This window comes from Tiliqua scincoides, chromosome 11, assembly GCF_035046505.1.
Source record: "Tiliqua scincoides isolate rTilSci1 chromosome 11, rTilSci1.hap2, whole genome shotgun sequence".
NCBI lineage: Eukaryota > Metazoa > Chordata > Lepidosauria > Squamata > Scincidae > Tiliqua > Tiliqua scincoides.
In genome coordinates, this window is record NC_089831.1 from 24,860,642 (window position 1) to 24,882,192 (window position 21,551).

The 21,551-nt window shown below is 49.6% G+C and overlaps 1 protein-coding gene across 2 annotated transcripts in view; it reads left to right on the forward strand.

Annotated features, from left to right (window-relative positions):
• Positions 1–21,551, forward strand: part of LOC136662298 (dixin-like) — a 34,783-nt gene extending 13,232 nt beyond the window's left edge. Inside the window, exons 2-7 of one of the 2 annotated variants that reach the window (XM_066639466.1) lie at positions 2,940–3,069; positions 4,761–4,886; positions 6,699–6,957; positions 7,569–7,670; positions 20,792–20,904; positions 21,470–21,551. In XM_066639466.1, the coding sequence (XP_066495563.1) occupies positions 2,940–3,069; positions 4,761–4,886; positions 6,699–6,957; positions 7,569–7,670; positions 20,792–20,904; positions 21,470–21,543 (804 nt within the window). In that variant the 3' untranslated portion in view covers positions 21,544–21,551. Of the gene's footprint in view, positions 1–2,939; positions 3,070–4,760; positions 4,887–6,698; positions 6,958–7,568; positions 7,675–20,791; positions 20,905–21,469 lie in introns of those variants that run through there. The other variant, XM_066639467.1, reaches the window with a different exon arrangement.

The following is a 21,551-nucleotide window of genomic DNA, read 5'->3' on the forward strand; positions in this document are numbered from 1 at the left end:
ATGGTCTGTTCAAAAAAGGAATCACTGATCATGACATTCCTTCTGGCGTAATCAACGACAGAAACAACAAAAGCATATTGTAAAGCAAAGCTCTTTTTCAACACGAAGTCTGTAACATGGATGCAGCAAGAAGCCTTGCTGAAATTGACAGCTCAGGCTCTGGGTTGTCTGCTTAAAACATTATTGATTGCAGTGGAGTTTGCTGTGCAATCTGAAGAGTGTTTGTTGATTCAGGAGTAAGTTGCACTGAGTTCTGTGGCACTTACTCTCTGGTAGGCGTGCTGAAGATTGCAGCTTTGAGCACACCTGGGTTGCTTTGATAGCTGTACATCTGCATGCGTTCTAGTTTCTGTTTGGGCTTTACATTTTATTTATCTACCTTTGTGACATATGATTAATCTGTGGAATTCATTGCCACAGGATGTGGTGATGGTACCTGGCTTAGATACCTTTAAAAGGGGATTGGACAGATTGATGGAGGAAAAGCCCATCACAAGTTACAAGCCATGATGGGAATGCACAGTCTTCTGGTTCTAGGCTACCTCTGAATACCAGGCACAAGGGAGCAGCACCAGGATGCAGGTGTCTTGTCTTGTGTGCTTCTAGATGCCTCTGGTGGGCCACTGTGAGATGCAGGAAGCTGGACTAGACAGGTCTTTGGCCTGACCCAGAGGGGCTCTTCTTATGAAGGCATCACCACCCAGTAGGGTCTGCTTCTCCATTAGGAATTTGGGGGCTTGTATGGTCAAAGAAGTCTCAGGCAATTCTTTGAGGCCAGGCTGCTTGCAGCATTAAGTCCCACACTTTGAAGTGAGCCTGCAAGGGGACTGGTAACCCACAGAGCTCCTTCAGTACTGGCATTCCTGTGGTTTATGTCTCCCATAGAGGAAGGGCACATTTTGTCACAGTTTGGAATTGACGTGCCCCTGCCATGTCATGCACTTCCAGTTCTTGGGTCTTCTGCATCGTGTCCTGCTGTGCCAGCCTGCTCTGCCTTCCGAGTGCTGCCCTGTTTTCTGCTGACGAAGGCGTCCAGCGGGCGCCAGTGTTGGGGCGCCTTTTTAAACGGCGGCATCGTGCCCAGAGTTGGATTTCCCTTGTCAGGACAATGACCAGCAGTGCTGTGATGTCGACATGGCTTTGTGGCAGGCGGGCTACCTGGCGGCGTGTGTTGGGGTCGACCTTGCCGAGTTGGAGTGGAAGCCAGGCTTGAAACCTGCTGCGTCTGCAGGATCACAGGCGGGTGGGGATGGGGGTGGGGGTGACGGCAGCTTAGTGGAAAGGTAGAGAATACTGCAAAAGGAATAAACTCCATTATGCTGCTTGAATGGCAAAGGCCTGTCCCTGGAGGGCTCCAGCTGCCATAGGAGGCATATTCTGAAGGACAGAAATGCTGATCTTCTTGGCAACATTAATTGCAGTTAAGTGTATTTTATTCATCTAAAATGGTGATTCCCAAATGTTTTAGCATTGGGACCCACTTTTAAAAATAACACTCTGTTGGGACCCACCTAGCTTCACAAAACTTTAAAAAAAAATTTGACGTAGAAATATTTATTTATTATTTATTTACTTGTTTATTTATTTGCCATAAAAACCCCTCGTTTCATGTCTTGTAATGGCATTTCGTAATGAGGCAGTCCTTGGAGTTGGCCTACTTGAGGGGCTGCAGGGCTGAGTTATGTGACCCAACTTTCCACTGCCCCCTTTCCACTTTGTCATTGGTGGACTTGGAAAAAAGCACACCAGAAGAAAAGATGCTCAGACATTTATCTCCCTGAATTTCCACAAGCTTGCAAATGGCTGAAGCTTGGCGGTTTGCAGCGCAGTTAGCAGCTATCTGATTTTTGAATAGCTTCGGGGAGCCAATTCGTTATCTGTTCTTTCTATCACTCAATGATAATTTCCAATGATCTTTCATTGGAGGATCTGCAGGACCCACCAGAAACCGAGTCACGACCCACCAAGTGAGTCCCAACCCACATTTTGAGAAACGCTGATCTAAAATATTTGTAGCCTTCCTCCGTGACTAAGAGTTGCCAGATTGGCTAAAATATATCACATGTTATATATGTGGGTGCCCACAAATGTGGGGGATAGGAAAGCAGGGTGTTCGTTCATTCATCATTCATTCAATATAAAAAGGACCTAATCTTAAAAAATGCATTATAAAATCTAATTAGTAGCAGTGTTATGCCGAGCAACGGAAGCATCACTGGGACAATCCAAAGCCAGTAAGGAGAGAATGGAGGAGATGGCCTAGAGGTGGCTTTGGTGCCACCACAGAGAAAGCCCCCTGTGCCCCATTGCCAACCACTGTCCTTGAGAGCAGGGCCTGTGAGAAAGAGGGAGGTTCATATGGGAACAAGCTGCCCTTAAAGTAGATCTAGCATTGGCACCTGTTTTCCAGCCCGGACTTCCACATGGGGATGAACTGCATCCTTCAGCTGTCACTGAGAACATGGCTTTGCCATGCAGTCATCGAGGGCTGTAGAGAAATGCTAGAGGCGTGATTGCCCCTATACTGCACTTACTCATCCCCTCTTGTGGCTGTTTTGTCAGGTTTTCCTGAAGAGCTTCTGTCTGGCTTCAGGCAGCGGTGGCCCTGCAGAAGTGAGTGCCTCTGCCTCAGGAAATTGCTTCTGTTGCAGCAGCATCGGCTCTCGTGACATCTGAAATTGTCTTGAGCCCTGTCCAGGGTCTCTGTGTGTGTCCTGGATTCCCCAGGTGCCTTCAGGGATACGGGCAGCTTCTCACCTGCCTTCTTGCCCGCACACAGCTGCCGCTCCTTTCAGGAGCCACTTGTCGTGCATGGCAGAGACGGCCCAGAGCTTCGAACTGGATTCCTCCCTGCTTTTATTCTCTGTCCAGGGACTCTGGTGTCTCTTGACCCAGCTGCTAATTGGTGAAGGTGTCTTGTCCTGGTTCCTCTTTTCCAGCAACAGCTGCAGGCGTACGTGGCCTGGGTGAACGCTCAGCTGAAGAAGAGGCCGGCCATCAAGCCCGTGCAGGACCTGAGGCTGGATCTCCGGGATGGGGTCATCCTGGCTTCCCTCGTCGAGATTGTGGGTCAGTGGAACAGTGCTCTTTGCAGGCATGGGGGGGGGGGGTTATTGGCATTTGCCCCCAAGCTGGTGGCAGCCAGAGCAAGCTGGCTTCCAAGGCCACTTGAGCTATTGTTGGGAAGGGTTGAGAAATGCTCCTCAAGCAGAATCCCTGAGCTTGCCTGAAATGTCGGTCCTGCCCCACCTGTCTTCAGAGGAAAAAGTGTGGATCACAGAGGCAAATGTTCTTCCAGAGTCCTTATGTTTTAGCAACACATCATGTGCTAATTGGAGGGTTTTGTGGTGTGGCCTCAGATGCTCTGATTGACTGACTTGCAATGCCAGGAACTGTTTTAAGGAAATGATGAAAGACTTGTCTTGCCACAAAACTGGCATAAGGATTACATACATTTTATTTGTAAGGGTTCAAACCATCTGGTGGTGGTGTGTGTGTGTGTGTGTGTGGAGTAGCCCAGGTCAAAGCAAACAGGCTCTGCCCCAGTTTCTGCGGGCCTTTCAAATTGCCGCCTGATTTTGATGATCTCAGGCAAACACTGTTGCAAGTGAAGAGTCAGCCATACAGTGCCTGGACTAGCCAGGCATGGGAGAACAAAGGCAGGGAGAAACACCAAGGTACAGTTGCTATGACCCTAAGCATGCTTACCTAGGAACTTGGTGGGAGTTGATTGTCAGTAAACCTGGGTATGAATTGGCCAGTGGTGTAGCTAAAGGGGGGCAGAGGGGTACATTGCCCTAGGTATCACACCTGGAGGGGGTGCCAGCCCACACCCCTGACAGCTAATCCTGAGGGAGGCAGAGCTGGAGCTGGCCTGCCTGCCATGTCTCCCATCCTGTGTTGTGAAGGAGAGGTGTAGGAGAAGGTGCAACAGGTGTAGGAGAAGGAGGCTCCCTCACCACCTCAGTTCCTCCTCCTGCCCCCCTTGTGGGTGCTTAGAGTGGTTGTGAGCCACTCTGGGCAGCCAACTGCTTTTTTGGTGGAAAAAGTGGCCAGCTGCTCTGAACGGCTCACAACTGCTCCAAGCACTGTGACTTGAAAGTAATTGCGGTGATGTAATCATGTCACAGCAATTACTTCCGGGTCAGGCAATGGGTGAGGGTGACGTGGTGTAGCTGGCCCAGGGTGCCAGAGGGACCAGCTACGCCACTGGAGCAGGCTGTAGAAGTGGCAGCCTAAAAATGATCTTGTGGGTCCCAAAGAACAGCTGTGAAAACTGCTGGGTGGAACAAAGACCATCCCCTGGTCTGTGGGTTTCCAAGTTCCATGTTTCCTGGTGCCCTGATGGACAGTAGCAAAGACCTGCATGGCTGTTTTCCTCCTTCACAAGGTTTTGTGGGTGTTAATTTCTTTGCGGCAATACCAGTATTTATTTTAAGAGGAAAATAGCAGGGTTTGACATATGGCTGTCGAGACAAATGCTGCTCTTCTCAGAGGCGGCTTGGCACAGGGGATAACTCCAGCTGATACCAGAGATAATGGATGATGCCTCTTTGCCAGCTGTACCGCAGGGTGTCCAGGCTGCCTAGTTATTCTAGGCTGCCACTGCCCTAAGAAGACGGCAAAATCTCAGCTTGTTCTCCCCTTTGCATCCCCTTCCAAGGCTTGCAGCCACTCTGTCTACCTGCAGCTGCTGCAGTAGGCAATTATTTTCACAGAGGCTGGCTCTTTGTGGTATTTATTCTGTGTCTCTTTCACAGCTGGTGAGAAACTGAGCGGAGTTCAGGTCAGTCCCACCAGCCAGCAGGAGATGCGGGAGAATGTGGACAAAGTTCTACAGTTTGTGGCCTCCAAAAAGATCCGTATGCACCAGACCTCGGCCAAAGGTGAGGCTCTTCAGTGAAGCTGCAGCGCAATAAATTCCAGCCAGTCAGTCAAAACAAGCAGGCGTCTCTCTATATTTGCTTTGCAAACTTTGTCCCCCAGCATTTTCCTTGCTGAGTGGAATAAAAAGGAGATGCAAAAGTCAAACCCACGTGCTCCTTTGATCTTACTCTGGCATCGGGTTAGTCACAGTCATCACACTAACAGAGAGGAACATTGTCTGATTCTTCTTCCTGGTTTCCAGGTGGCCTCAGTGGAAATGTGGTTTGTTGCTCTGGGAACGGAGTGTGGCTAACACAAGTCATAGTGGCTAAAATTGGAAACAGAATGTGCATGACCCTCTCTCTGTTTCCAGGAGGAGGGGAAGAGTGCAACCGCACAGGTGATAGGTGTCAGCTGGGCACACTCTGAGCCTTGGTGGAAATGGTGGGCCCTCTGTGTTCCTGACAGCCCTCTGGAGGGACTGGGCAGTTGTTTCTCTTATGCTTAGAAAGATGCTGTTGCCCCCCTAAAGTTTGTAGCTTTTCTTTTCTAAGCTGCATTGGGATAATTGCAGCAGCCTGGTAAAACTGGGAGCGGATCTCTCCTTTACAAGAGGCTGGAAAAGGAGAGATTGGAGTTGTGAAAAGCCCCTCCAGTTCTGCCACTGGCATTGGCTAGCTGCTTGTACGTGACTTTGGGTCTCTGGGTCTTCTGGGTGTTTCTCAGACTGCAGCAAAGAGCACCTGATAGGACAGAACCAGATATTCCCACTCCAAATAGGACAGAATAAACTATTCCATTGCTTGCGTAGAAGTGACCATGTTGCCTTGTGGGAATTTTGTCCTGGGCATGGTCATAACATGGGCAGAGTCAGGATTGTGAGGATGCTCACCCCAGTAAGACAGCATGAGGGCAGACTGGAAGTCCAGAGTCCTAACAGCTGGGTGATTTGTTAATATTCACCCTATGCTCAGGAGGTTTACCTTGCATGTTAATGCCAGGATACAGGTGGCAGGGTGGATTGAGTAGCTGTGGAGAAGATTGCGGGGATTCTGCAATTTGCCTCGCTGAACTTTCCAAGTGTTTGGTGAATGCTGGCCCTGTTGGAGAGACGGAACGAAGGAGCCCTTGGCCTCCTCTGAAGCTGTGATCAATGGAACAAAAGAGATCACAACACAGGTTGGGGAATTGTGTTGTCACTGTCAGTTTCTACGAAGTTACAAAGCAATTGCAGTGGCTTTCATGGCTCCTCCTTCCCGAGTCCTCTAACATGGGCTACTTTCTACAAGCTCACTATTTATGTACCCCATAGACCAGAGACTCCTTCCCATCTAGAATGCCCTCTGGTACCCCATGCAGTTCAAAGCTGGTCCTGTAGGTGGCAAGCACTGATTTTCTTTTGGATTACTGTATACTGCACTCTGCTGCATCTCTACAGACCCTAATGGAAGCTGCTGTACCTTGCTAAGGGCACAAGGCTGCTGCCAAAAACTGCTACCCCATTGTCAAGTTCTCTCCCTTCTGAAATGTGTGTCTTGACTGTCCTGGGGTGCATTCTCCTTGCCTTTAGTCTCCTTCATTGGCCTTGGCTGATGAGAGCTAGCCTTGCATGGCTGTAAAGTCTTCAGGATAAAAGGGACGTTGTACTGTATGTTACAGAGAGGGTAGAACTTGGCCTAAGGCTACCATTTTTGATGGCAGCCCCATGTTCTTTGCAACCTACAGCTCTGCCCTCAGGGTCCCCACCTTGAGTTTAATCCCAGTCACAACATCTTGTCATACTTAGGGTTCCCTGCAAGTAACTCCACTGTTTGGCTTTGTTCTGTGCTTAGACATCGTTGATGGGAACCTGAAATCCATCATGAGGCTCATCCTTGCCTTAGCTGCTCATTTTAAACCGGGTTCAAGCAAAGCGGTCAACCAGGCCCCATCGAGCATGACAGGAAAGAGCTCTGTGAGCACAGACAACGCGTCGGCCAACCACAGGCCTCATTCAGCGACTGCCGTGGCCCAAGGCGCAGTGGCTGCCCTGGCAGATGTTCGCCAGGATGTCTCTCGCTCAGGACGGGATGTTTTTCGGCACAGACAGAGGTAACTTGCTCTATTTGTTCATCCTTTTCTGGAATATGTGAGCTATGCAAGGCTGCTGTGCGTGGGCTCTGGGGAGATTCTGTGAATGGATTTTGTGGATGCTCAGATTTCTGCTTTGTTGTAATATCTGAGGTCAGGAAGGAATTTTCATCTGTTGGAGTGGGGATATTTTTGATATTTTTCCCCTGCGGCTTGTAGCTTGGCTCACTTGCCTGAGTCGTCTGAAGGTGTGGAGGCACCTTTCTGCAGTGGCCCTGCCTTCTGCTTGTGACACCTAGGGCAAAATGGCATGTCAGAATGGATGCAGGGAAGAGATTGGTGCTGTGGATTGATGGGAGTGGGCTAGCAAACTGCTAAATGTGAATGAGATTATTTTCTCAGACAAGTGGAATTGTTGAACTGCCCTCTCCCTGCCATTTGCACTATAAACTTCTGTATCTGATTCAAAGCATGTTACTCTTCCATTTTCTGTAGGCTTTGTTTTGTTTGTCACTGTGCAATGACAATGAATATGCCTCATTAGATTCTGTCCTGAATGAACTGGGGCGGGGGGAGATTTTTGTTCATTTTCCTATGTCTGCCCTTATTTGTGGTGCAATCTTTATTTTCAGAGACAGCAGCCTGGATGAAGAGATTGAGCATCCATACTGGAGTGTCCGGGCCCTTGTGCAGCAGTACGAGGGGCAGCAAAGTCCAGAGTCCCACTCCTCCAGGTAATCAAAAGGCAAGGCCCCTCCTGCTTCTCTGCTTAGCAAACTGTGTTCTTTCTAGTTTTGCCCTGAACCAGCTTTAAAATAAGTAAACAAACAAACAAATGAGGCTATTTTCGCTGCATTGGGCTAAGTAAAGTTGTCAGTCCGAGGCAGGATTTAGCTGCTTGGAGATTTTTACTTCTGTTTTTCTAGTCCTCAAGATTATAAATACAAGTTTGGAAAAGGTGGTTGGTGAAGCTTCCTCGCTGTGTTCCTCCCCAAGTCTCATCAGCAGGGCTGTGCTTTTTTGGTTTCATTTTTTCGCAGATTTCATTTTTTGAGAAAAATGAGGTGCAGAAAGTAATGTGTTTTTTATTCCAAGGGTTCATTTTTATAAATTATAATTACAAATTATAATCTCTTTGAAAATGTACAGATGGCCCTTGTTATCTGTGGGGTTTCTGTTCCCGGCACCCCCGCAGATACTGAAATCCGTGGATGATTAAGGGCCCAATCCTATCCAACTTTCTAGTGCTGGTGCAGCCACAGTGCAGCTTTGAGGAAAGGGAACAAATGTTCCCTTACCTAGAGGAGGCCTCCACAATTGCCCCCCACACTGCAGGATGCAGCACATGCCCTGCTGGGCAGGGCTACACGGGCACTGGAAAATTGGATAGGATTGGGCCCTAAATCAGTGAATTAGGATTCTCCAAACACAACTGGAGCTTTCCCGGGCCTCAGAATGCCTTATAAGGGCATAAAAACATCACTTCCAGTTTCCCTCAAAAAATCAGAAGTCATTTTTTTCTGTCTGAAATGGGTATTCTGAGGGTCGGGGTGGGCACACGCGCCCTCCCCTGCCCTCAGAACACCTTCTGGGCATGACCGGAGTGCAGCTTCAGTCATGATCAGAGGGTCCTGGTGCCCCCCCCCAAGAGGTTTAGAACCGAAAGATGATGAAATTAACCAGTATCAAACCCGTGGATAACAAATTATATAGGTGGCATAGTTTCAGCAGATGCAGCCACACACACGTAGAAGTGTTGGAGAACGGTTTTATTTTTCACGGATTTCAGAGTTTTGTTTTTTACCAAAGTGAGAAGTTATGAGAAAGCAGAATTCTGTGTTTTATTTCATTATCACTGGAAAAAACCAGCTCTACTCATCAGAAATATCGCATGGTCCCTCCGAATGCTGTGCAGTGTGCAAATTATACCTACCTGTGATCAGTTACCCTGGTTTTCGGATTAGGAGGCTCTGTGTGTTCTCATTTAGCAGTTTTCCCTTCCTCTGTAACATCTCTGGTTCTCCTCCAGTGCACAGTAGAGGAGGATCAGGTGCCTGTTTTCCCATCTCCAAGAGGTGTTCCCATGATTGCCTCTCCTTCCTTGGGCTTTGTCTGTCCCTGTTGCTCTTTAGCCCCTGCTGAAACCCAAGTGGTGCAATCAGCCCAGGCACCCTCTGAGGCCAGAACATTGTGCAACGTCCCTTTCCCTGCCAATTTGCTTGCTCTTTTCTGCTCATTACGCTTTTTTGCTACCTGCCAAACGTGGGTTTCTATTGCAGGCGTTTTCTCTTTCGGTGCTAAATTCGCAGGACACAGTAATGATCAGCTTTCACAACTGACTTTTCCTCTCTCTGTGTGAGACGTGAGGGGAGGAACGTTTGATGGTCTGTGGGACGCTGACGCCCCATAGAGGGACCTTTCGTCAGCTGTTGGGTGGAGGAAAAACTGGTTTAAGTCACGGACATGGTTGCCCCCCAAATGCTCCCTTTTTTCAGCTGAAAGCAGCTGGGGGTGAGCTGCAGTCCATACTGCTGTTTTGCCCTCCATCACATACTGCTTTTCAGGGCATTCCCTTCTTTCCCCACCACACTCAAACCCCACAACCCATTTGGATGTTCGTAAAGAACAGAGTTCCCATAATGCCCGTAGCAGGCGCTTTGCCTTTGAAGTTCTTGCGACTGGGGAGTCAGGAAGGAAGCGCTTGTGCCTCGCTATAAATAGCCTGCTATCGTGGCTCTGGACTCGGAGGACCTCAGAAGCTAATTGCGGTTGGAGCTGGGGCAGGAGTGGAGAGGGAGGCCCCTGAGAAAGGGAGCCTGTGCTTGGCTGTAATTACAGCCTGCTTCTGCCACAGGGACTACGCTGAGGAGGCCCAAGCAAGCACCACACACACTTAGGCAGCAGAATTTGTTCCCTGTCTCTCCCCCAGTTTTGTAGGGCTGGATCTGTGAGCCAGCTGGGTACTGGTGCTGCATGCGACCCACATAGTGGGTGGATGTTGCAGGGTGCTGTGATCTTGGTGGTGGAGCCTGCAGTCTGGAAGCAGTCTCTGCCTAGAATTGTTCTGCTCTACACCGTTCCCAGTAGAAATGGCACACCATTCCCAGTAGATATGGGACCTCAATCTCTGTGTCCCCTGCTCTCTTCTATGCTGGATGTGTGGGAGCCATTAGAACAGGCCATGTGATCCACTGTGATCCTGAAAGAAAGCCGTGCTGCCCGGAGCACCTTTGCTGAGTGCCACAAGCACTGTGGATTAGTTAAAGAGGGACTCCTGCAAAAATCAGCTAGTAGTTCCAGTGGTCATTGTTTCACCAGTCAACACAAGTGGTTCACTGTCCTTCCTATAGAACAGTGATTTTCAGCCAGTGTGCCACAGCACACTGGTGTGCTGCAAAAGGTCCGCAGGTGTCCCATGGGAATTTGGGGCACAGCAGTTGAAATTTGCTGAAAAAATCTTCCGCATTGTATGGCTCTGTTTCTAGGGCAACTGTCTGTACTCATAAATTGTCTGTCCCTCTTCTGGCAGAGTGGAGAGGTGGTGGAGGAAGAGGGTTAATCTATTTGTGACTACAGCCAGTTGCCCTAGAAACAGAGCTGCAGAACCGGGAAGAGTCTCCCAGAAACCAGAAGTGACATCATGAGAGGCAAAGACCGTAGATTAGACCAGTGTGCCTTGTGTTGAAAATTGCTGCTAAAGAAAAACCATTCCCCCTCTTACCTTACGGAAGGACAACTCCATCTGCCAGTCTGTGCAGATTAACATGTGGGGTAGTAAGGAATTAGGGAGGGGGGTTGCCCCAGAGAAAAGCAAGCAAGCGGAGCCAGGTGTGATGACGGTCTGTCAGAATGCGTGTGCCTCCCCTAGCAACGGATCCAGTCCCCGCAGGGAAGATCTGGGATATGTGGGGTGAGGCGAAACGGTGCCACCAAAAGTGCCCTTTGCAGGAGAAGCAAATCGAGGCCTCTGTCACGTGAGCTCATTAAAAACCGCACGGCGCATTTCACAAGAGTGAGGGCGATGGGCCCTTAGAGTCCTGGCCGGATGCCAGGGTGGGCAATTACAATTTGCCTCCTGCAGTTCCCCCGGCTGTTCTAATTGGCAGGGCTTTTCATGCTCTCTTCCTGGCCCAAAGTCTGCCCTGACGCTGGCAAAGAGCCGCTGAACATTTTGGTAGCAAGTGATGCATCCAGTATTGTGGGGGTGGACACGCACTCAATGCAAGGGACTTCAGGGTGCTGTTTTGTCCACCGCTGTGTAGGTTCCAGGTGTCAATGTGTCTGGGGGCCCTCAGTGTGTCAGAGATGGCTGCACCCCAGTCTCTTAGTGAATTCTCTTGGCATCTCTTAGACTGTATTACCTTTGCCCTGTTGGAAAAATAAGGGCGTCAGGGAAGACTTCCCAGAAGATCTGCCTTGTTGGCCCTGCAGCCGCCAGGCAGATGCCCCAGGAAGCTCCTAAGCCGGGCATCAAGTTGCTGGGCTTCTCCAGTGCTAGTTTGAGGGTCCCCTGCCATTGTACATGGAATTCAATTTAAGTTTGGTAGTTCACAGTTGTTGGCTACGCCCTCCATTGTGGCACCTTTCTAGAGCAGAGATTTTCAATTTTTTTCATCTCATGGCACACTGACTAGATGCTAGAATGGACAAGGCACACTAGGCTGCCGGTGGAGGGTCAAGCCCCCATTTGCCCTACTAATAAATTACCCTCTTCCAGACTCCCACAGCACACCTGCAGACCATTTGTGACACACCAGTGTGCCGCAGCACACTGGTTGAAAATCGCTGTTCTAGAGCAGAGCTGCTTGAACCTGGCCTGGGGACCAGATCCAGGGTCCCAACAAATCTGTCCAGCCAGTGAGTGGACCTTGCCAGCCTGCCCAATTGCTGCATGTAGTCTTCCATGATCAGGAGACAGGGACACTCTGGGCAGTTGTATCTGCCCGGGTGTCCTGTCGTGGCTTTTTGGAATACTGGGTGGCAGACGTGACTGCCCAGAGCATCCCTGTTCCCCAGTCATGGAGGACTACATATGGCACCCGGGCAGAGTGGAAAGATGTGGTCCAAATGGAGACCACGTTTCCATTGTGCAGTGGTGGTGAATTTGGCCACCGCTGTTCTAGAGCATGAGGACCTCCATCCTGCCGATGGTCACCAAAGTCCATGTCCTCAGCCTCTGTTGTGAGAGACCGCATCGTGGTTTGTGGTTAAAAGGGAACTGGGTGATTCTGACCATGTTATGTTGTGCCTCATCTTGGATGTGCAGTTGCAGGCAGCATCTGTACATCATCGGGGGTTCCCAATTGCCGTCATTCTGGATTTCCTGGTGAGAGGTGACCCTTTCCATGCGGTGCAGCAGCTAATTGCTAAACTTAGAGCCCAATCCTATACAACTTTCCAGCTCTGATGCAGCTGTGCCAATGGGGCATGCACTGCATCCTGCAGTGATGGGGGGAGTCATGGAGGCCTCCTCAAGGTAAGGGAACATTTATTTTCTTACCATGGGGCTGCATTGCAGCTGCACCTGCACTGGAAAGTTAAATAGGATTTGAATGGACCCTTATTTTATTCATTCATTCATTCATTCATTCATTCATTAGGAGTGGACCTTAACAAGTGGGAAACCCTGGCCTCTGAGCAGCCCGCTTGGAGGCAGGCTGTGCAGCATGGCCTTTCCCAGTTTGAAGAGACACTTTGCCAACAGTCTGAGGCTAAGAGGCAAAGAAGGAAGGCCCATAGCCAGGGAGACAGACCAGGGACAGACTGCACTTGCTCCCAGTGTGGAAGGGATTGTCACTCCCGAATTGGCCTTTTCAGCCACACTAGACGATGTTCCAGAACCACCTTTCAGAGCGCGATACCAGAGTCTTCCGAGACTGAAGGTTGCCAACATACCATTCATTCATTCATTCATTCATTCATTCATTCACATTTTTATGCTTTCCTTCCACCAAGGAATTCAGGGTGGTGTACATGGTTCCTTCCCTCCTTTTGTCCTCACAACCCCCCTGTGAAGTAGGCGAGGCCGAGACTGGTGACTGGCCAAAGGTCACCCAGAAAGCTTTGTGACTGAGCAGGGATCTGAATCTGGATCTTCCTGGTCTAAGCCCAACATCCACACCACTACACCAACATGGTTCTCAACTTCTGAAGGCTCGTTGGAGCTCCGCTGTCGCCCTGTTCCCTGCATGGCTGTGCTTGCAGTGGAGGAGACCCCACGGTTTGGCAGTTTTCATCCAGTGAGCAAATTTCCCCCGTTTCTCCTGACGCTGCCAAGCTGGGAGGCAGGCAGAAGGACTCGCAGCCTGCTCGAGAATGAGCAGGGGCAGTATCATGCTGGAGCTCAAATGCCATTTCATTAAACCTGGGACTGTGCTGTGAGGTGTAATCAGGTTTCAAGCCTCGTGTCTGGAGAGTGGGAAATATTCTCCACACGTTAAGAGTGGATTTGTGTGTCGGCTTTGTGACTGTGTACCGACAAAGGGCAGAAACTGCATTTTGAAACTCGACAAGAAGCCCCGAGGGAGAGGTGGCGGGGGAGAGTGCAGGGGGAAACTGGTTTATGTGCAGTGGTGGTGGGGGGGGGGAGGCAACAGACACAGACATGCAAGTAATTTCTCCAGAGCTGGGTCCCAGATGGGGAGAGCATATCTGAGCTGCCCCCCTCCCTCATGGTTTGGTTTCTTCCCTCTTCTGCCTCCTCTCTGGCTCTCAGCAGTGCCCAGGCTTGTTCCTTGTGAAAAGAGGTGAACATAAGAACATAAGAAGCGGTATATAAATACTGTTGATTGATTGATTGATAAGAACAGCCCCACTGGATCAGGCCATAGGCCCATCTAGTCCAGCTTCCTGTATCTCACAGCGGCCCACCAAATGCCCCAGGGAGCACACCTGATAACAAGAGACCTGCAAGGCCTCCTGGGAATTGTAGTTTAAGAACATAAGAACAGCCCCACTGGAGCAGGCCATAGGCCCATCTAGTCCAGCTTCCTGTATCTCACAGCGGCCCACCAAATGCCCCAGGGAGCACACCAGATAACAAGAGACCTCATCCTGGTGCCCTCCCTTGCATCTGGCATTCTGACTTAACCCATTCCTAAAATCAGGAGGTTGCGCATACACATCATGGCTTGTACCCCATAATGGATTTTTCCTCCAGAAACTCGTCCAATCCCCTTTTAAAGGCGTCTAGGCTAGACGCCAGCACCACATCCTGTGGCAAGGAGTTCCACAGACCGACCACGCGCTGAGTAAAGAGGTGGAAGATGTTTGTGTTTCTCCCGGGTTCACCCGAAACCCATCACTAAATCCAGGGCTTTCCCAGGCAGGCAGGCGGACTGTGGAAACGGCAGCAATGACTGCCTCTCTGGGGAGGATTTATCTGTCTCAAGCACCCTCAGAGAGGAAGATTGCCAGTGTGTGTGTGGCAGGGGAAGAGGATGGCCACAGGGCAGACACAACCACTCTGAGAGAGAGTTCAGGTTTAGTCAGCGTCAAGACCAATTCGTGGAAAAGGTGTCAGATTTTCAAATCTAGGTCATCTACAGGCTACATATTAGTCACACCTTAGCAGACTTCCTTCCCCAGCTTCTCCTGTTCATGGTAAGCAGGGCAAGAGGGTGGATTTTCCACTCTCCCCTCCCCCCCAGATGTATGCTTGTAGGTGAAGTTTGGGGTTTCTGATCTACATTAGCACTTGTCACTGCAGGGCTTGCACCTTCAATACACTCTTGTGATGGCGAGAGAACATAAGAACAGCCCCATTGGATCAGGCCATAGGCCCATCTAGTCCAGCTTCCTGTATCTCACAGCGGCCCACCAAATATCCCAGGGAGCACACCAGATAACAAGAGACCTCGTTCTGGTGCCCTCTTTTGCGTCTGGCCTTCTGACATAGCCCATTTCTAAAATCAGGAGGTTGCAGATACACATCATGGCTTGTACCACGTAATGGATTTTTCCTCCAGAAACTTGTCCAATCCCCTTTTAAAGGCGTCCAGGCCAGTCGCCATCACCATATCCTGTGGCAAAGAGTTCCACAGACCAACCACACGCTGAGTAAAGAAATATTTTCTTTTGTCTGTTCTAACTCTCCCAACACTCAATTTTAGTGGATGTCCCCTGGTTCTGGTGTTATGAGAGCATTTTCCCTCAATTGCTTTATGGTTTTATTATTAGTATTTTGTTTAAATATCTTGGAAGGTTATTGTTTTGATGGAACTTCAGAAGCCACCTTGGGCACTTGCTTCGGCATGGGAAAGGCATGATGTAATTTTTATTTTAAAAAATAAGTAAATAAATTTTAACGCTGCCTGAGAACGCCACAGTGGCTGCAGCTGACTCTCTGTATGACTGACCATCTAGTCCCAGTTTGAATAGAAATGAGTTTTTACTCCAGTATTTCACCTGCACTAAGGTTGGAAGGTCTTTTGGAAAGAGCACAGGGCATTTGCCTTGGTTCTGCTCAGCTGTGCCTGTTTCCGCCAAGGTCTGTGCGTCCAGCAGTGTCAGTTGTTGACCTTAGAAACTGGGGAATGAGGTGTGCCCACCAGGCACCAGTGATGCCCCCGGCTCTGTGCCCCATGTGAAATGGGGACCGTGCATCTGGCCCTGGGCCCCCTGGCGATGGCAGTGTGCTGAGAGTGCTGCTCCTCTGTGGCCCAGATTTCCGGTGAGGCAGGCCTTAGTGGTGCGTGTGTGTTTTGAATCTCAGCCTTTGATGCTTTTGCTGTTTCTGATCCCAAATGTCGCCTTGTTTTAAGTGATGCTGCATTTCGACTGTGTGCCTGTTGCTGATTTTTGTCATCCACACCCACCCACGCACAGGCAGCACTTGCTGCCTTCACTGCCGTCTGGTTACCAAATGAAAAATCCAGGGTTCTTCCCCCTCAAGGAAATAAATCAGCAGAAGCAAATGAGTTACTCCGAGCCAGCAGGAAAAGGCATGTCACCATTTTAGCAGTGTCTGAAATCTGTTTTGCTCCCAGTCTCCCCCTCCTGCAATTACATGGCCAGAGAGCATGTCCTCTAGATGCGCCGTCAACACATATATATTGTGCCTTTATTCCTTGTGGAACAAGTGTACATTTTTGACGTCAGAATTCATGTGGGGGGCAGGCTGGGGGGGAGCAACCTTGGCAAGAAAAGGCAGGAGATGTGATTCAGGGAGGAAGTGCTTGGATTGTGCTGCTTTTCCCAGGCCACGAAGCAGAACTGCTTCTCTCCTTCCCTCCCTTCCTCCCTCCCTTCCTCTTTTCCTCTGGGCCCCTCCCTTCTCATCCACCATCCCTCTCCACCACTCTGGGCAGAGGCATCTTAGAGAATAGGTTCTGCCTTGCACAGCCCTGGTGACAGCAGGAGGGAGACGGAGCTGCGGAGAGCAAAGCAAGAAGACTCACACACACGCTTGTGCAGGCACACACACAGACACACGCACACGAACAGATACACACACACACACTCACACACACATAGAGGACTGGGGGACTCCTGCATGCTGTGGTTTGGCGACAGCCTTGGAAAAGAGGCTTCTGTGACTTGGTTTTTGGGTCTCTGTGGTGGGTGCTGAACAGCTGAATCTATCAGCATGGGCTGAAAAACAGGACTTGCCTGTCAGTTCGAGATCCTTGTCTGCAAAAAGAATTTGGGCAGACGTCGGACCAAAATGCAACAGCGTGAAGCAAACAAGCTCCGAACAGGCGACTGAGCCAAGGCGAAAACGCTGGCTGCTGAATCTTCAGCCTCTGCTGCTCTCCAAGCCCTGCTTGTGGGGAGCAGATTTGTCACCGATTTGCTCCTGCCTGAGAACTGGGGCTCTGCCACCCCCTCTTCTTCTTCTCCTTCGTCTTCTCTTTTTTTCCTGCTGTGAATCTCTGGGCTTGCAGGAGGGAACCTGCTGGGCAAACACTTCTCCAGTAGTTTGACAGGAGCTGATGTCCTTGCTGCAGAAATTCTGAGCACGTGAAGCATGCCTGCGCTGGGGACCTGTGGAAGACGGAGGAGGCTCCCAGGGAGTCTGGCCCTGTGAGGCCAGAGGTCACAGTGGGAACATGGGAGGGAAGCAGGTCAAATGGTGAGCCCCCAACTGCTACTGTTGCCATCTAAAAGGTGGGGGGGGGGGACCTGTTGTGAAAGGAGCCAGAGATGCAGGCTGGGCTGCTTAGAGTCTTGTGAACTGTTCACATGGACAAGTGTGGTTTTTTTTAAAGAATCCTATAGAAATATTGGAAGGAAAAGTGCCACACAATTTCCTGCACCATGAATCCTGCTGGGGATGAATTTAATTCCCCAGACCTAATTTCTGTGTGTTTTAATGATGGATGACAAATTGGGAGCGGGTCAGCCTTTAAAAAGAGCACAGAATGCAGCCATGACCGCATCAAACACACACCACCCGCTTGTGAGAACGGAGCTTCCCCCCCCCCCACCTGAGCCCTTGACCAGTGGGGTGTGTGATGAATGGGGAGGGTGCATGGCCAGCATCTTGGGCTTCAAGGGGTGTCATCTCTGCCATGGGGGCTTGCTTCTTTTTTGAGGGGTGGAAGGAAGTCACCTGTGGTGGATAATTCCCAAGCTCAAGAGCTGCAACCGAACCCAGCCTGACATGCTGATCTCACATGTCATGAAACTGCCTGGAAACGGAGCTGTAAGGCTGTGAATTCTGCAAGGCTGTGAATAAGATCCTGCCATAGCTGCAGCTTGAAGCCTTGCTGAACTTCCTCTGGGTGGCATTAACTCCTCAGTGCTGTTTCTGGGGCAGAAGGTCTCATTCTACATTGACAGGGAATGTTATTTCCATGGTGTGGGGTTTTGCTGGATGTCATTTTCCCCCCACCCCAGTGACCAGCATCTTCAGAGTTTTCTACATGCACTCAGTCTCCATCCCTCTGTACTTTCACTGGGCTGCCCATTGCTAACTTTAACTTTAAGTAAGGATCTTGTGCCTTTAATAGGCACCTGACTGATGTGCAGAAATGGAACAGATGAAGTTCATCCTGGCATGGAGGAACTGTGATGAGGGGCTGGCTTCATTTTTTCAAACCAGGTCCAAAGGCCCAAGACCCGCACCAGGTGATTCTACTGATCTGGTTGCTTTTTGTGACTCTCTCTGTTAGGCCAGGATGTCAGTGCCACATTGGTGCCATGCATTGAGACCTACAATGCAGTTATTGATTGTCAAAGATCAACCCAGAGCCCAGCATTCTGTGGCCAGTGTTGGTCAGCAAGATGCCTCTGGAAATTCACAAGTAAAGCATGAATGTGATGGTCTTAGTTTTTGTGTTCTCACCACCTGGTCTTCAGAGGTATAAAGCTGCTATCCATGGAGGTTCCATTTAGTATCTCATTTATTTAAAGGTGCTTTCAGTGTGTGTGTGTGTGTGTGTGTGTGTGTGTGTGTGTGTGTGAGAGAGAGAGAGAGAGAGAGAGAGAGAGAGAGAGAGAGAGGTGTGAAGCAACATAAGAATTATGCTGAAGTCTCCCAAACCAGACAGCTTCTTGAAGGATTAACAAGAGCGGCGTGGGTAACACAGCGCAGTTCCAACAAGCCGCTTCCTGGGGGATAGATGTGCAACTTTCTACCTCTTGTTTGATGCTCCTTCTTCCTTCACGTCTGACCTGTTGCTGAAGAGGACATCCAGCAGTGTGGGGACTTGTCCCCAGACTCTTGGGTGAAGCCTGGCTGTAGGGAAATGCCCAGTGAGTTTGATTTTAAGCCACAGTATTTAAGAGTCCAGTCAACAAGATTGGGGAAAATACTCTTTCCTTCCAGATCAAAATGGGAGATGTTAACAGGTCATGTTCATTGCTTATCAGAAGCATTGGTATTCCTAGTTTGAAGTATATGTGTGTTTCCTGCCATCCTGACCGTGGGACCCAACCCAACAGTATTAGGAAGATCGGGAAAGTGATCTGGAGAAGGGTCTTGTGTGTGGGGTTTTTGTTTTCCATCCATTCTGTTCTCTTCATTTTTTTCTTCTCTCTGTCTTTTGTTTATGCTGGGAAAATGATACGTCAGCTCTGGCTTGCACTTGCAAGGGTAGATTCTTTGAGGACACGTTAAATGGGTCAGTGGTTTTCAGATGCCTCTCACTGTTGTCTGGGCAATGGATACTGAAAGAATTTCTGAAAGGGGGGAAAAAAAAGTTTGAGAAGTTGGATCAGGGTAGGCATCTGGAATGACTGACTTGGGGGAGGGGGTGAACCTACATTAGCTGAGTTCAAGAATGAAAAGCCAGATCGTGGGTTCAGCCTCATAGGAGTTCGCAATCAGCTAAAAATAATCTGTTTGAATTTGGCTTCAGTGGTGCACAGCCCTCTGCGTGACCCCTGGAAACTGGAAGCAAAAGAGAGTGAGATGCTGTCGCTCATGGCCGTTCTTGGGACCCAGTCCTACCCAACTTTCCAACACTTATGCAACCTTGCCAATGGGGAATGCCTCATCCTGCTGTGGAGAGAGCAGTCACCGACGCCTCCTTAAAGTACAGGAATGTTTGTTTCCTTACCTCAAGGCTTCATTGCAGCTGCATCGGCACTGGAAAGTTGGCTAGGATTGGGCCTTTAGCCATTTGCAGCACCCAAGGACAAAACTTGCAGTGAGAAGTATATGGAAACATATCAGTCCGTCAGAACTTTTCTCCTTATATATACAGCAATGTGAGAATGGATGATGGCCGGATCCCAAAGGATCTCCTCTATGGTGAACTCGTGCAAGGAAAGTGCCCTACAGGTAGACCACAGCTGCGATACAAGGACATCTGCAAGAGGGATCTGAAGGCCTTAGGAGTGGACCTCAACAGGTGGGAAACCCTGGCCTCTGAGCGGCCCGCTTGGAGGCAGGCTGTGCAACATGGCCTTTCCCAGTTTGAAGAGACACTTGGCCAACAGACTGAGGCAAAGAAGGAAGGCCCATAGCCAGGGAGTCAGAACAGGGACAGACTGCACTTGCTCCCAGTGTGGAAGGGATTGTCACTCCCGAATCGGCCTTTTCAGCCACACTAGATGCTGTTCCAGATCCACCATTCAGAGCGCGATACCAGAGTCTTTCGAGACTGAAGGTTGTGAACGTGTGTGTGACCTTGACTTTCATCCACTTGACTTTCATCGCTTTGCTCTTTCAACCCTCTTCAGTTATAACCACATTCAAATGGTCTTCTCTTTCGTCCAATTTCATCCAAGTTCCACAATGTTCGTCAACATTTTAATGTTTATTTTTCTTATATTTCTGCTTATTCAGGTTTGCATGCATTCACATGCATCTATATTTGTGTTTTTTGCTGACCAAATTAAGCGTGCAGGCCTAAGAAGTCTCTGCTTGGGCAGTCATCCATTTTTGACTTTTGTCCATGCTCTGGTCCTTAACCAGACAAAAGTCCCAGGGTTTGCTCTACATGTCAGGAAAAAGAAAATCACAACAGACTTTTCTCCTGTAACACTTTGTTCAGTTGGTCGCATCAGGACAGGGGAGACAGAAGCAATACCACCAGTTGGGGGAGATCAGGTGCTGTCTTCAAGTGCAGGATTTTGGGGGCCAGTAAGGATAGCAGAATGAGAAATGGATTGATGTAACTGCAGGTTCTTGCATAGCTCTAAGTCATTTCTGTGGGGCTTGTGTAGAACTTCTTTGTGGATTGTACCCCACTATTAATTAGAGGAGGGGGGGGCTACCCTTGTGGCTTTACTGTTAGCCCTGGCTGGCAAGCTCAGAAGTTGCCTCTGAGTGACCTCTTGACACGTGGGCTGTATTTGATTTCACGGGAATGGTTTATGCTAACTCCATATTTCACATTCGGAGACAAATAAGTGTCTGCTTGCGTGGAAAAAAAATGCTTGCCTTCTTTCTCCCTCTCTCCCACAGCCTCACGTCGCCAAGCCCCATCAACAGCGCCAAGAGCGAGTGTAGCGCCACCCCTTCAGAGGAGAAGGCCGGATTTGACATCGTTCATGAGGAAGAAGCAGAGACTCGAACAGGTACAGGGGAGCCAATGGCTGACGTGGTTAAGAGTGCAGAAAACTGGGAGGTCCACTCTGGTCCCTTCCATGATTTGTGCATTTGCGCTCATTCCGGACTTGCTGCCTCCACGGAGGGCAGTCAGCAGGTGGGCTCCAGGACTGTGAAGTGTCCATCCCCTGCACCTCTAAAAAAAGGAAAAACTTAAGATGTAGCAGTATCTCTGGGAGGGTGTTAGAAGACGGGAGCTGTCTCAGGAACTTCAGGTGTCCCCAGTGTGCTCTGTAGCACCTCTACAATTCACACAAATTCCTGAACCACTTGTAGGCCAAGGGTGACTTGCCCACTGCTGCTACTGCTTGTCCTAAGCAAAATTGACAATTTTGGGGTGAAAAACTTAAAGGTGTGACCCCTGAGGGTCAGGTGTGATCAGTGCACAAGTTTGATGCCCAGTAGAAGACAGAAAGGGGGACACATTCCGGCTTATATCTAGGATTTTCCTGGTCATTGCTAGGTTAGCAGCATGCAAGCACAGAACCATAAGGACTAGCTAAGGGCCTCTTCCCATATCACATTTGTCTTCAGGTGTCCACCTCAGTGCCTGGACTGGCTACAGCGTGCACAAGCTCCATGGCCAAGCTGGGTCTGCTTCTGTTTAAAGTCTGAA